A 15,999-nucleotide genomic window follows, 5' to 3' on the forward strand; every position below is an offset into this window, starting at 1 on the left:
TTCACTATCCTCTGCAAGGTCTTGTGGACTGAGGTGGTACAGCTTCCAAACCAGGCTGTGATGCAGGTGCATCCTGAATAGAATTTAGTGAGGATGGGGGGTGGGAAATGGACTTTCTTCAGCCTTCGCAGGAAGTAGAGGTGCTGCTGGGCTTTCTTGGCTATGGAGCTGGTGCTAAAGGATCAGGTGAGATTCTCTGCCAAGAGCACTCCAAGGAACTTGATACTCATGACTACTTCAAGGTGGAGCCGTCAATGGTCAGCAGTCCATGGCCCCCCCCAGATCCTCCTGAAGTTGACCGCCATCTCTTTTGTTTTATTAATGGTCAGATGCAGGTTGTTAGTTCTGCATTAGTCCGTTAGCAACTGACTGCACACCTCATCTCTGTACGCTGACATCATTCTTGCTGATTAGGTCCACCACGGTGTCATCAGCAAACTTGATGATGTGGTTCAAGCTGTGTTGAGCTGCACAGTCATGGGTCAGCAGTGTGTTAACAGCAGTGGACTAAGCACGCAGCGCTGGGGGTCCCCCATGCTCAGTGGGATGGTCGTACAAGTGCTGTTACCGATCCAGACTGCCTAAGGTCTCCCCAACAAGAAGTCAAAAATCCAATTGCAGAGGGAGGTGTTTGGACTCATCAGGTTCAACTTCCTTATCTGGTACTGTGGTATGAATGTGTTGAATACTGAACTAAAGAAAATAAACAGCATTTGATCATTCGAGTCCTTGTTTTCCAGGTGGGTGAGGGCTAGATGGAGGTGATGGCTAGGTGATGGCATCATCCATAGAGCAGTTGGGTCTACATGCGAACTGCAGAGGGTCCAGTGACAGGGGCAACAGGAGCTCAATGTGCCCCATGATGAGGCTCTCGAAGGACTTCTTGATGATGGATGTGAGTGCGATGGGGCACTAGTCAATGAGGCAGGACACAGGTGACTTCTTCGGCATGGGGACAATGGTGGTGGCTTTGAAGCATGTTGGAACCATGGAGCTTCTCAGGGAAATGTTAAGGATGTCGGTGAAAACATCCCTGGTTGAAATCTGATAATGTTCTCTCTTTATATTGGCATTCAAGACTTCTGGGTCCATGCACACACTTCTTCTATTTGACACACCCATTCTCTAGGCTCCTCCACTTTCTTTATACCCCTAGTGATGTCATTCGGTCAAGGTCCTGCTTGAGCTTTTCTTTTAGTGGGGCTGCACCCCACCTTGGGGAATGTACTACTGCCTGTGCGTCCTCTAACTGCACCTTGTAGGTAAATGGAAGAACTCCAAACCCTTGAAGATGATGAAAATTGATCCAGTATTTCCTCTATGCTGTTCCACACATTTTCACTGCTAATGTGCTACATCCTATTGATGGCCAAGCAGTAATTCATGTCCATCTGTGACTACTGCAAACCTGAGGTGGCATTCTTTATCTTTAACTTTCACCTTGAGTTTACAGTAGTGTGCTCACTGCGGCAGCACATATACTAAAATCGGAACGATACAGAGAAGATTAGCATGGCCCCTGCGCAAGGATGACACGCAAATTCGTGAAGCGTTCCAAATATTTTTAAATAAAAAATATTTAAAAAAGAGTTTACAGTAGTAAATTACAAATTTCTGTTGACACCACGACTGAAGTAAAAAACACAAAATGCTGGAGAAGCTCAGCAGGTCAAACAGTGTCCTTTATATAGCAAAGATAAAGATACATGTCCCATGTTTTGGGCTAGGCCAAAACAAAAGGACTCCTTTTGTATCAATGACCTGTCCTTTGCAGGCTTTGAGCTGTACAGGGTTTGTATGGATGTATGGCTTCATCTTCATTGCCCTGATGTCGTGCTCACAGATCAAATTGTCCTTTGCCCCTGTGACCAGCTTGAAAGGAATATTTGCTCCATTTGTATGCAATGACATAGTCCACTTATCCTGCTTGACTCTGTTCGTGCTTGGCTTTTCTGCACTACATTGTCCATGAAAAGTGTATCACTGAGAGCAGTTTCTTCTATAGTGCATACAGTTTCACTTCTGTTTTGTTTCCCTTTGGAAAAACATTGCTTTGTATAATGATCTTCCCTTTGCACTTATGACAGGTGTTTCCACAGGCTGGGCATTGTTTTTGTGCATGTTAAGTACCACATCATTTATTACTGAATGTCCCTCCTTTTTGTTTTTTTCCTATGTCTCATTTGTGTCACACACTGTGGCTATGGCGTTGCCTTCGTTTTCACTGGCTTTTGCATTCTCATCGAACTTTTTCACGTGCTGCAGGGCTAATTCACTGGCATGGCATATCTCCATCTAAGGTAAGGGTGTCTCTCATAGCAACCTCTCTCTCATTTTCTTATCACTGATTATGAACACAGTTTGATTACAGATCATTGATTCTTGCAGCGATCCTGAGTTTCACGTTCTTGCTTTGAGTTTTAAGTCCATTAAGGAAGTATCGAAGTTCTCTGCCTGCAGTTGCATGCGCATGCGAAACATGTATCTCTTGAACATTTAATTTTTCTTTGGTGAACAGTGTTCATCAAACATCTTGATAATCTTGTTGAACTTGCCCTGGTCTTCTGCCTCGGCAAAAACGAATGTGTTGAAAACCTCTAGTGCTTGAGGTCCATCCACGGTATATCAGTGCAATCTTCTGTGCATCCAGTTTGCCATTGAGTCCAATGGCTTGCAGATATAGTGTAAATTGTTGCTTGAACAACCACCATTCGTGGTTGATGTTCCTTGTCTAATAATGTGTCAGGAACTTTTATACTCTCCATATCTCTACTGTTAATGACTGATACACATTCTGCACACTCCTGTTGTTTTTTTCCATTCTTTATACCATGAATACTCCTGGTACCATGTAATTTCTTGTAATAAATATTGGGTTCTTTTAAAACAACTATACTTTATTAGCTATAGAACTCATTCACGACCAAATGGGAGCATCCATCTTGAATCCCTAATATGACAATCTAACTCCCTCTTAATAATAATTCTTAACCTTAACTTTTCTTAACTTTAGAAATTTGATGACAATAGATGTTACCCAAATTGATCTACAAATTCCTGATCACCCTCTGCAAACTTTATTGGTTCGGGTCTAATTTTTTAAATTAAGGGAACAATTCCTAATCAAGAGAATTTTGTTTGATCATAGTTGAGGCCCCATTATTAAGTTTCACAACCTAGGTGAAAGACTGAAATCTGTCACAGATTCACTCCTCAAGTAGTTGACAATAAGGTTTTTCCTGTAGTTTGTTTTGTAGTCTATTCAACTGTTTCCCATGCTTGTTCATGGACATAATTACATCCCATAATATACGTGTTATTAATATGTCAGTTTTTGAGGTTAAGATCTTTGACACAGTAATTCCAAAAGAATGTTGAACTTGCTTTGTAAATCTGACACAGATGAATGTCACTTTGGCCAGATATTCAAGAGATGCAATGCCCAGAACATAAGAAAGCACAATGGCTAAAAGAATATGTTCAGTCAATTAGAAGGTTATTGTGCATCAGGAAAATATTAGAACTTAGAGTTCGGCCAGCACGGTTGACATAGCAGTTAATGCAATGCCTTTAGAGCACCTGCGATCGGGACTGGCGTTTGACTCCCAGGTTGTCTGTAATGAGTTTTTAATGTTCTCTCTGTATCTGTGTGGGCTTTCCCTGAGGGCTCTGGTTTCCTCCCACTGTTCAAAACATACTGGGGTTGCAGGTTAATTGGGCAGCACACAAGCTGTACATGCTTGTAGCAGCTGTACAATGATAAGCAGAATTAATGTTTGATAACTAACGAAGGATCTGCAACCACAAAATGTAAACTCTGTTTCTCTTTCCACAATCTTTGAAAATGTTATGCCTGTGTTGATGTTAGGAGATGAGATTTTTTTTCCTTCACTTTCTAAGCACTGCTGGATTTGACTTCTGACTCATAGTAAATATGTTCTCTTAGATCCAAAACAATGATAATAGATATGAAAGAGCTGTCCAACTTCATGACCTGACTTCACAGACCTGACAACTGCTGGTTCAATGCTCTTGTTCTGCTCAGTTTACCAGATTTGGAGAGGAGGTGATTGATGATGGACATTTAGATTCTTAGTGCTGGAAAAGCTTCAGTCTGGAATATCAAAATGACAGTATTATGGACCATAATACTGACCTTTTGGACTGTCACTTTAAAGGATGGATTTCAGTACTGATTTGCCAAGGTTGTAGGTTGTGCTGTGCAGATAAGAATAAGAGAGAGACAGTGTGTGTGTGTGTGTGTGTGTGTGTGTGTGTGTGTGTGTGTGTGTGTGTGTGTGTGTGTGTGTGTGTGTGTGTGTGTGTGTGTGTGTGTGTGTGTGTGTGTATGTGTGTGTGTGCGCGTGCACGCGCGCAGGTGCGTGAGAGAGAGAGAATCGGCCTGGCTAAGACAGAGGTAGAGAGTTTGGTGGAGAAGCCAGAAGGATACACAGGGACACCACTTGCTCTGGGTTGAGAACTGGGTTCTGGCTGACTGAATTCAAGAGTGACAAGAAGCTCACTTTGAGTCTGCAGTTAAAGAAGTAAAGAAGTAAATTGTGAAGAAGCTGCATTAAAATCATAGGTTTAATAAGTGAAGTAGCAAAAAAACACAACCTGAAGAACGAAGGAAAGTCCACGGTGAAGAAACCTGCAAAAGTTTTGTAAGTTTCCTGCCAAACAACTTCCGTCATCTCTCTTTCCAACGTTCATTCGGAGTCCTTTAGTTATCAGATGAAGAAGTGAATCTGGACATTGAACTTTGAGAGTGAATTCTGTGGACTGCGTTTTGGGACTGACTTACTTGACCGGACTGACCTGGGGTTTGGGGGATTTTGCCTTTTTTTTGACTAATGGGCACAAACTGTAATGGTCTGGGATTTTTCTCACTTTTTAGAAATAATTTCTGTGCACTTACTATTAGAGGCAGGTAGTGGGGTTACTTTGGGTAAGTTATCAAATTGTTAATAGTTATTAATAAATATAGAGTTAAAATGTAACCCATTTTTATTGTTGCTGGTTTGGGGCGTAACAAAGTGGGGACTTGTCCAAGGGTCCAAACAAATGTGTGAGCTGAGAGGTCGATTGATTAATGATCAATTGTTTGAGTCTGAATCAAGCTGGAGCTGGGTAATTGGTGGAATTCCAGTCTGGTCTTGGAAATTCCTTTGGTCAAAAATAATGATGAGCTAGCGCATGCGCGTATGTGTGTGAAATCAACAGCAACAAACCAGCAACAATAAAAATGGGTTACATTTTAACTCTATATTTATTAATAACTATTAACAATTTGATAACTACCCAAAGATACAGAGGGATTTTTGGCATTACCCTCTCTTGAGAAATTGAAAAAGGCTAAGAAGAACGAGTTGGTACCTTTGGCAATTGCTTCACCAGAAACCACGAATGAAAGAGAGAGAGAGAGAGAGAGAGAGAGAGAGAGAGAGAGAGAGAGAGAGAGGATCATTAAAGGAAAATATCAACAAACTTGTTGAATCCCATCGTGGCTAAAAAGAAAAGGACTGTGTTGGCCCAAAACCAAAGCTGGGAATCAATACTTGTTGATAATTACGTTTGCAAGTTTTCCTGATGAAATTCCTCTGAGAAACATTAAAGCAAAGACAATTGTAAAGGCTTTGTTAATTTTTTCACCTTGGTTGCCTTGCCTCGAGAAATTCAATCAGATCAGGAAGAAATTTTCTGTCCGGCTTATTCCAACAACAACAACACATTGTGCATGAGTTGAGAGTTAAGCAGATTGTATCTGCTACCATCCAGACAGTCAAGGGGCCTTGGAGAGGTTCCATTTAATGCTGAAAAATACAATGAGAACTTATTGTTTTGAGAATGAGAAGGTTTGGGATGAAAGGTTCATTTACTTTTATTTGCAGTGAGGGAGTCTGTCCAAGAATCACTTCATTTTAGTCCATTTGAGTAGGTTTTTGGACGAGATGGGAGGTCCTTTGATGTTATTAAAGGAACAGTGGGTTAATAATGATGTTTCTCTTTTTTCTTTGGCTTGGCTTCGCGGACGAAGATTTATGGAGGGGGTAAAAGTCCACGTCAGCTGCAGGCTCATTTGTGGCTGACAAGTCCAATGCGGGACAGGCAGACACGGTTGCAGCGGCTGCAGGGGAAAAATGGTTGGTTGGGGTTGGGTGTTGGGTTTTTCCTCCTTTGCCTTTGTCAGTGAGGTGGGCTCTGCGGTCTTCTTCAAAGGAGGTTGCTGCCCGCCAAACTGTGAGGCGCCAAGATGCACGGTTTGAGGCGATATCAGCCCACTGGCGGTGGTCAATGTGGCAGTGGCATTTATTTTATTGGGTTATGTCTTTATAATTAATGATCAGTTGCACAAAGCTTGTGAAATGGCAAAGGACAATTTAAAAGCCACTCAACAGAAGATGAAGGTTTGGTGTAATCGCAAAGCAAAGAGGAGAAATTTTAACCTGGTGACAAAGTGTTGGTTTTATTTCCTGCACATTCAAATCCACTTAGGGCTAGGTTTTCAGGGCCATATAAAGTTAAGTCTAAAATTAATGAGGTCACTTATGGTACTGAAGAAGAACGATAATGAGATTGATCTTCCTATGTCCTACTTCTCAAAGAAGTTTAATGATCATCAGAAGGATTATTCTACCATAGGAAAAGAATTGTTTGCTCTGTGTTGGTTCTACATTTGTATAGCTCAAAAAACCACTTGTGGTGTATACTGATCATAATTCTTGTGTAAAATGAAAAATAAGAATAGACACTTGTTAAATTGGAGTTTAATTTTACAAGAGTATGATTTGATGATAATGTGCCCAGGGAGCTCCCATCTAAAAGCCTCTAAAACAAGGAAAATATCATCTATAAAAAGAAATTAAACTTACCCCCGCTGAAGCAAAATGAACAGGAAGAGTAAGAAGCGACCGACAGAAGATCGAGACCAGCTCAAAGCAACAGAAACAGTAAGTGAAAACTCACTTGACGCTGGAGACCTACAGGCTCCTGCACTACCAGTGGGACCTAGCACAGACAAAGTCTGTGACCAAGATGTTCTGACAGCGGAGCGGTCGTTGGTGACCCAGGTCGGAGGTCTGGAACAATGATGGGGCACCAAATTAAAAGAGGTCTCGAAGGGTCAGCTCAACCTACGAACAAAGATATTATGAATTAGGCGAAAAAACACCTAAAATACTGGCATGGAAATTGAGACCAGAAGAAACTTTAATGTGATTAATGTGGTTCAGTTTGGGCCAGACTCGATAACACAATGCAAGAGAAATTAATGAGACCTTTAAAATTTGTTATGAGAAATTGTACAAGTCCAAGGCACCAAGAGACATGAATAAAATTGAAGAGTTCTTGTTGGGGATTGAGCTGCCCAGGAGGACCAAATGGAATTATATGCTCCACTTTCTAGTGAGGAAATCAAAAGGGCCTTGGGAACCTTGCAAACAAACAAGTCTCCAGGAGAGGACAGTTTCCCCCCTGTGTTCTATAAGGAATTCAAAGACCTATTGATACCATTGTTAATGGGGGTAATTGAACAATGCGGCGGAGATGCGGACTCTCGCTGAATCTTTCTCAACCCCCATCATTGTGGTGATACATAAAAAATACAGGGGCCCAATGAAGTCATCCTTGTACAGACCTATCTCATTATTAAATACAGTCTATAAAATAATAACCAAGGCATTGGCCAACAGGCTGATTCGATACCTTCCCCAACTGATAGATCCGGACCATATAGGCTTCATCAGGAAGAAGCACTCTGCTAATAACTTAAGCAGACTATTTAATATTATACATTTGGCACAGGCAAAGCACAGTCAAGTATAATAGTCTCCCTAGATGCAGAAAAGGCCTTTGATTGACTAGAATGGGCTTTCATCTTTTAAGTTCTGGGAAAAATTGGAATGAGACAAACTTTTGCCAACTGGATAAAAACATTGTATGACAAACCATGGAAAAAAGTCAGTATGAATGGACAAACATCACCAACCTTACCCTTTGGTAGGTCCAGCAGGAACGGCTGTCCCCTGTCTCCTGGTCTGTTCATCTTAGCAATTGAACCATTGGCAGAGTCTATCAAGAAAGATCCATTGATAAAGGGATTCAACGTGGGTCAATATGAGCACAAGATAAATCTAATGGCAGATGACGTGTTGCTGTACTTGACGGACCAGCCGGATCTTTGCCAAAGTTTCTCACCATACTGGAGGATTATGGTACAATAATGGGCTACAAAGCCAACATAGAAAAAAGTACTATCATGGCACTGAATAAATTTGACCACGAAGAATACCAAACAAACAGCAATTTCAGTTGGTAGGCAGGAGCTATAAAATACCTAGGAACCAATATTGATAGTAATCTGGAAAACCTATGCAAACTCAACTACCCCCTATGCTTGAGAAGATTGAGGGTGACTTAATGAGATGGAGAGATCTGCCCATCAACTTAATGGAATGGGTCAATTGCAGAAAGATGAAGGTGATGCCGGGACTCCAATACCTCTTCCAGTCTTTTCCAATTCCATTACCACAATCTTTTTTTAATGCTCTCAATGCCAATATATGGAAATTCATCTAGAATGGGGTAAGTACCCAGAATAGCATTGAAAAAACTAACATGGGACTACAGTTTGGTGGGGGGGGGTGCTAAAGTTGCCCGATTTTAAGAAATATTATCTAGCAGCTCAGTGCAGGTTGAATCCACTTGGGTATAAATAGGATTGCATGCAATGGGGGAGAGAATAGCGAAAGATTTTATATACAAATGGCACGCCAAATTCTTTCTTGGGCTTGGCTTCGCGGACGAAGATTTATGGAGGGGTAAAGTCCACGTCAGCTGCAGGCTCGTTTGTGGCTGACAAGTCCGATGCGGGACAGGCAGACACGGTTGCAGCAGTTGCAAGGGAAAATTGGTTGGTTGGGGTTGGGTGTTGGGTTTTTCCTCCTTTGTCTTTTGTCAGTGAGGTGGGCTCTGCGGTCTTCTTCAAAGGAGGTTGCTGCCCGCCGAACTGTGAGGCGCCAAGATGCACGGTTTGAGGCGATATCAGCCCACTGGCGGTGGTCAATGTGGCAGGCACCAAGAGATTTTTTAGGCAGTCCTTGTACCTCTTCTTTGGTGCACCTCTGTCTCGGTGGCCAGTGGAGAGCTCACCATATAACACGATCTTGGGAAGGTGATGGTCCTCCATTCTGGAGACGTGACCTACCCAGCACAGTTTGACCTTCAGCAGCGTGGATTCGATGCTGTCGGCCTCTGCCATCTCGAGTACTTTGATGTTGGAGATGAAGTTGCTCCAATGAATATTGAGGATGGAGCGGAGACAACGCTGGTGGAAGCGTTCTAGGAGCCATAGGTGATGCCGGTAGAGGACCCATGATTCAGAGCCGAACAGGAGTGTGGGTATGACAACGGCTCTGTATACGCTAATTTTTGTGAGGTTTTTCAGTTGGTTGTTTTTCCAGACTCTTTTGTGTAGTCTTCCAAAGGCGCTATTTGCCTTGGCGAGTCTGTTGTCTATCTCGTTGTCGATCCTTGCATCTGATGAAATGGTGCAGCCGAGATAGGTTAACTGGTTGAGGGCTTTGGCAAATACTAGAGCGCCTCGGATGCCCCCAAAAGTTCCTCAACATGGTTATCCAACTGCACGAAAACCAACAAGGTCAGGTCAGATACAGCAATGAACTCTCTGAACCCTTCTCCATTAACAATGGCGTGAAGCAAGGCTGCGTTCTCGCACCAACCCTCTTTTCAATCTTCTTCAGCATGATGCTTAATCAAGCCATGAAAGACCTCAACAATGAAGACGCTGTTTACATCCAGTACCGCACGGATGGCAGTCTCTTCAATCTGAGGCACCTGCAAGCTCACACCAAGACACAAGAGCAACTTGTCCGTGAACTACTCTTTGCGGACGATGCCGCTTTAGTTGCCCATTCAGAGCCAGCTCTTCAGCGCTTGACATCCTGTTTTGTGGAAACTGCCAAAATGTTTGGCCTGGAAGTCAGCCTGAGGAAAACTGAGGTCCTCCATCAGCCAGCTCCCCACCATGACTACCAGCCCCCCCCCCCCACATGTCCATCGGGCACACAAAACTCAAAACGGTCACGCCAAATTAATAGCAAAAAAAAGGATAACCCCATACTGAAACATCTGATTAAAATCTGGCCTGAGATCAATGAATGCATTGAAAAAAAAAAGTGGAAATATTGCCTAAAGCACCATTGATTCAAAATGAATTGGTGCCCACGAACAAGGGCAATAAAATCTTGGAGATTTGGCAATGGCAGTGGATCCAACATATTGAGGACTGCTACAAAGGGAGACGGCTTATGCGTTTCAAGACGCTAAGGGGCAAATACAATTTGTCTTATGGGACCTTTCACTGTTTCCTCCAATTAAGATCAATCCTAAGGGATAGGTGGGGCCCTATAAAGACCCACCTATAATGGTCTGGGATTTTTCTCACTTTTTAGAAATAATTTCTGTGTGTTTATTATTAGAGGCAGGTAGTGGGGTTAATTTGGGTAAGATATCAAATTGTCAATAGTTATTAATAAATATAAAGTTAAAATTTAGCCCTTTTGTATCATGTTCCCTATTGATGCTGGTTTGGGGCATAACCACGGAATTTATTGAAGGAAAATGCTGTGTTAATATAGAATATATGTGAATATATATTATCAATATAGAAATCATCAAATGACAAGACAATTAAAATACCAATCTATACTTCAACCCTTTCCACTTTCATAAACTTGCTCATTAAACCTTCTGTAAGGCATCTAGAAATCTTTAGAGAAGTTCCTTTTTAACATTATGCTCTGGAAATGAACAATTAAGAGTCGAATCTTATTTCTGCAGGTGCTAATCTTGGAAAATTTTAAGGCAGTCCATTTGTTTACTTGTTTGTATTTTTTCTTCATCCAATCTTTTTTCTCATTCTGTGCAAGATGTAAACTTGAATTTATATTCCAGCGTCTTGCTCAGTTCTGTTTATTTCTCTATCTAAATATCATTATTTAGACTGATACACTAATGTATCAGGTTACCAGAAACCTGTTGGCAATATATCTTTTAGATAATAAAGAGAGTGATGATTTTATTTTTGCAAACAAAATTTTGGATAGACTAAGTACTTTATCTGTTGTAATTTAATAATATGAACAGCATCATATAATGAATTCTCCCCCAGGAGTGTGTTTATCATAAAGTCACAATTAAAAAGACAACATTAAAAAAAAAATCACATATTGGAAACATAATCATCTTTTTCACATGGCATATTACTGCTTGTCTCCAGGACTTGGGGAAGGGTGGGGGGGGTGGGGTGGGGGGTGGGGAGAAAATTGTGAATTATCACTTGAGAAGTAACTGGAAAAAAAAATGAGAACAAGGGTTAATACTAAGAATTCAGACTTGGAAAAAAAGGTCTGAACTGCCCTATAAAGCCACACAAAAGATCACAGGAGGCTTAACCAATGGATTAATGAGGTCTCATACATGTGTGTAATCTGATTGGTTTGTGTTTCAGATGGCATCTGGCCATTCCCAGAAAAGCTGTGTCCCGTCTGGATCTATTTGGATGTCCTCTTTTCCACAGCATCCATCATGCATCTGTGTGCAATATCATTGGATCGTTACATTGGGATTCGGAATCCTATTGAGCACAGCCGCTTCAATTCACGAACCATAGCCATTATAAAAATCACAGCAGTCTGGACCATTTCAATAGGTAACTATTACTTCTGTCTCTAGCCCTATGGAAATTGCTTATTCATTTCACTACATCAATCAATCAATTCCTTATTTCTTCATTATATAGAACTCAGTATACTGCATGTTTTCACAATTTGATTTCTACCAGCTAATTACACCATTTGTTTGAAACCTATCATCTATGAAGACTAGCATTTCTTTTCTTCCCTTTGGCAAGAGAAAGTAGCTGGGAAATTAAGAGCTGCTCATTCACCTATAAAAACATGCATCAGATCCTCACAAAGTTGTGGCAGAAAAATGAGGGAATGAAGCCAGCACACCAATTAACATGTGCTATGGAGGTTGAGGGTATAGCGACCGAAATAGAAGCTGCTGTTGGCCATAGACCTGCCTCATTAATTAGATAAGAGTAGTCGTACTACCCAACAAGGATACTCTCACAGAACTGGGAAGAGAAAGTGCATTTCTACAGAAGAATAGTGGCATTGATGGCAATGAAGGCCAGCAGACTCTTTTCATTTAATAAAGTATAGGAAACCCAATGAAGAGGGAATTGAGGCAAAATGAAGCATGAACTCGCCAAGTGAAAGTCTTTAGGTGAGAAATGCAAACTGCAATGAATCAGAGGTGATTTGGTTTTATTGGGACAAAGAAAGGAAGTACTGGAAAGAGTACTTTCTACTGAGTCAGGCTGTACCTCTGGGAAGAGAAATTGAGCCAGCATTTCAGGTTAGAAATTGCTCTGCAGAACTGTGAAAGGAACAAAGGAAGCTGCAGGGAGGGTGGGGTCTCACAGTCTCTCACTCAAGTCCCTAAAACTCAAAAGACCACCACACCACCAATCTGGGGAAAAGCATGGAGTCACCGCACCACCGACCCGGGGAAGGGCACGAGGTTGCTGCACCACTGACCTGGGGAAGGGCACAGGGTCACTGCACCACCGACCCGGGGAAGGGCACGGGGTCGCAGCACCACCAACCTGGGGAAGGGCATGGGGTTGCCAAACCACCAACCCGGGGAAAGACACAACGTCAGAGGTGTCTGGGTTTGGTTTAGACTAATTTATCATTTCCAATAACTAGTTAACACACTGTTATTAATTTACTTGTATAATGAAGTGAAACTCTCAAATTAGCAATGGATTAAATCCAAGATCATTTGCGAGTGAATCCTGTAACAGATTCAGATTTATCAGGTTAGCAGGGAATGTTACTTTATATATCAATCAAAAACTCATCAAAGTGAACATTTCCTCCAAAGAAATTTGAAATTAATTTGGAAAAATAAATATTGCTTTTCAAAGGGAATTATTAATTAAGGGATTTTTATGCTGACAATTTGCCACACCTGAAGCATTCGATATTCCAGCAAATGCAGGAATCCAACACAGCAAGAACAGAATAGGATTCATTTCCATTGGTCAAAGTGCCTGACAAAGCATCAAAACGAAGGGACTAATCCAAATGTCCGTTTAGCACGTGTTCCCTTTTGGGGTTGAAAGGATTCTGCCCAACTGTTTCCATGGAGATATTTTGAGAATGGAGATTACCATGAGGGTCGGAGCGAACAGGATAAGCCTGGCAATGTCTTTTTTTTTAATCATATGCTGGTTCCTTTCTCCTTTTCATCTGAGGTTTATTTAAGACAGTTTCAAATATTCCTCTGTTTTATCACCTCCTTCTAATTATCTCTCTTCCAGGCATCTCAATGCCAATCCTTGTAATTGGCCTTGAAGATGAATCCAGGGTTTTCATTGTCAACAGCTGCGTGATTAATGAAGAAAGCTTTCTTCTTATTGGTTCATTTGTAGCATTTTTTATCCCACTGATTATAATGGTTTTTACATACTGCCTGACAGTACAGATATTGCAGAAACAGATCACTGTCTTTTTAGGCAACCAAAAACAAAAGCGAACAAACTTGCACGTCGTTAAAAAGGGGAACTCAACAGAAAATGCAGCAATGATACAAACGGCGGAGACTCCAGACAAGACTTCGAGGTCACCTGTGAATAAGGAAGCCAAGCTCTTTCGGAAAGGCATCATGCAATCAATTAACAATGAACAGAGGGCTTCGAAGGTGCTTGGAATCGTCTTCTTTTTGTTTGTGGTCATGTGGTGCCCTTTCTTTGTCACTAATGTCATGTCCGTTATCTGCAAGGATTCCTGCAATGAAGCCATCATTGGCGATCTCCTCAATGTGTTTGTATGGGTTGGCTATACCTCATCCGGTGTCAATCCATTAGTATACACACTCTTCAATGGAGCTTATCGCCGAGCTTTCTCCCATTATATATGTTGTCACTACAGAGAAACAAAAAATAACTTCACTGTCATCGCTTCCACATCAGCAATACACGAGAGGAATTTCGAAATGAGCAACATAAACAATGGGAATAAATCACCAAGCAACAATCTAAGGGTTCCGGAGGAACGATTACATGTGACAGTAGAATCTACAGTATCTTCTATAGACAACTGCATCATCATCAGTGAAAAAGTCAGCTGTGTGTAATTAGGACCTGGAGTATAAAATCTTGAATTGCCTCCAACAGTAAGCCTAGCATACTAGGCTACAAGCATGTCAACTGTGTCATAGAACTTTAGCCCATAAGTTGCTTGTAATGTTGGACCAAGTATGCTCGGCTTTTAGATGTAAATAATATGGACCAAGCAGACAAGCCTATTTGTCTGTGATTTCTGGCCTAGCATACTGGACTATTATTTGCATGTGTCTTCGGCCTACCTTTATTAAGCTGTTAACCATGTGTATTGTGTGGCCTATATTACTAGGCGAGGAATATCAGTATAATGAATACATGGGTCATGAGAACATAAAATCCAGTAGCATGGGGCTGATCTACCATTCAAGGCTGATCTAGCCTTGGCCTGAACATCACCATCTCACAATTTCCCTTGTAATTTAAATGTTGGTGCATCTCTGCCTTGAATATAGAAACTGACCCTGCCTCCACAGTGCATGACCCTTTGGAAGAGAGAAAAAAATCTTTCTCTTCAAGTTTATTGTCATCTGATTGCACATATACATAATCAACCAGATGAAACAGCACGTATCCAGACCATAGTGCACACACACTGATGCACCATACACCCCACACACAAATTACATACAGTCTATACATAATGACACAAAATAAATGCATCTAAAAATAATTTACAGGTTTCTAAGATTTTTCAACAGTCTCACCACCTGCGGGAAGAAACTGTTTTGCAGCCTGGCAGTCCTAGTTTTGTGATCCTGTAACTCTTCATAAAATATAGTGGCTCCAAGATACTGTGGGCTGGATAGTCAGGGTCACTGCTCACTGTGGATATCATTGATAGAGAAAAGAGAGACCCCATTGATCTCCTCCGCAATTTTAATCACTCTCCATACTGACCTCTGATCAAATGTTTTGCAGCTACCATATCAACCCGCCAGCCAGGACACTCTCTATTGTGCTCCTCCAAAACATTGTTAAGATGGTGGCCAGTGGTTCTGCCCTCCTCAACCTCCTTAGGCAGTGGAGGCACTGTTTCCCATTCCTGTGGGTCCAGAATAGGCTGTCCTTTAAATGGATGCCAAGGAAATTTGTGCTCCTGCTCTCTCTACAATTGGGGAATTGATATGTAGTGGGGAGAGGTCCACACTTCTCCTTAAATGTGCTATCCCTCAGACTGAATTTTGTTTCCCCTGGTTCCAAAAAAATCCTTTTAGAATCTTATGTCATAACAAGTTTACCTCATATTTTTCTCTACTGCCGTGAGTTTAAGTCCAACCCAACGAACATTTCATTGTATGGCCATCCCAGCAATCAACCTAATGAACCTTCTCTTAATTGTCTACAATGCAAGTATGTTCTTTCTTAAATATGGAGATCAAAATGTTAATTGTATTTCAGGTGTGGTTCTCACCAAAGTCCTGTAAGATACCCTTGAGACTTCCATACTTTTGTACTCCATGCAATAAAATTAAATGTTCCATTAGTGAAACTAACTGCTCCACCTACACACTAACTAGTTGTGCTTTGTTTACTAAGATCCTGAGATCGCTTTGTATCACACAGCATGTAGACCATTTATCGACTTCAATCAAAAGTGGATAACATCCCACATTATATCTCAACTGCCAATTTCTTACCCTATCTCCTTGCCTCTTTGCATCCTCCTCAGTTGTTGACATCGCAAATCTTGTACCATCAGCAAATTTGCCTGCAGCACTGCTGGTTCTTTAGTCCAAGTTATTAAGGAAGATTATATAATCTTGAAGTTTCTGCATTGCTCC

The 15,999-nt window shown here is 41.4% G+C and overlaps 1 protein-coding gene and 1 non-coding gene across 2 annotated transcripts in view; both read left to right on the top strand.

The window, feature by feature from the left end:
• The window catches only part of LOC138741753 (5-hydroxytryptamine receptor 2A-like), a 30,913-nt gene extending 15,201 nt beyond the window's left edge, over positions 1-15,712 (top strand). Inside the window, exons 2-3 of the mRNA XM_069896042.1 lie at positions 11,531-11,731; positions 13,415-15,712. Of these exons, the coding sequence (XP_069752143.1) occupies positions 11,531-11,731; positions 13,415-14,229 (1,016 nt within the window). The 3' untranslated portion in view covers positions 14,230-15,712. The remainder of the gene's footprint in view (positions 1-11,530; positions 11,732-13,414) is intronic.
• Positions 1,458-1,564, top strand: LOC138742163 (U6 spliceosomal RNA). Its single transcript, XR_011343957.1, has one exon. It is a non-coding gene; the product is annotated as a U6 spliceosomal RNA (small nuclear RNA).
• Positions 15,713-15,999: the final 287 nt, after the last annotated feature.

This window comes from Narcine bancroftii, chromosome 8 (genome assembly GCF_036971445.1).
Source record: "Narcine bancroftii isolate sNarBan1 chromosome 8, sNarBan1.hap1, whole genome shotgun sequence".
Lineage (NCBI taxonomy): Eukaryota > Metazoa > Chordata > Chondrichthyes > Torpediniformes > Narcinidae > Narcine > Narcine bancroftii.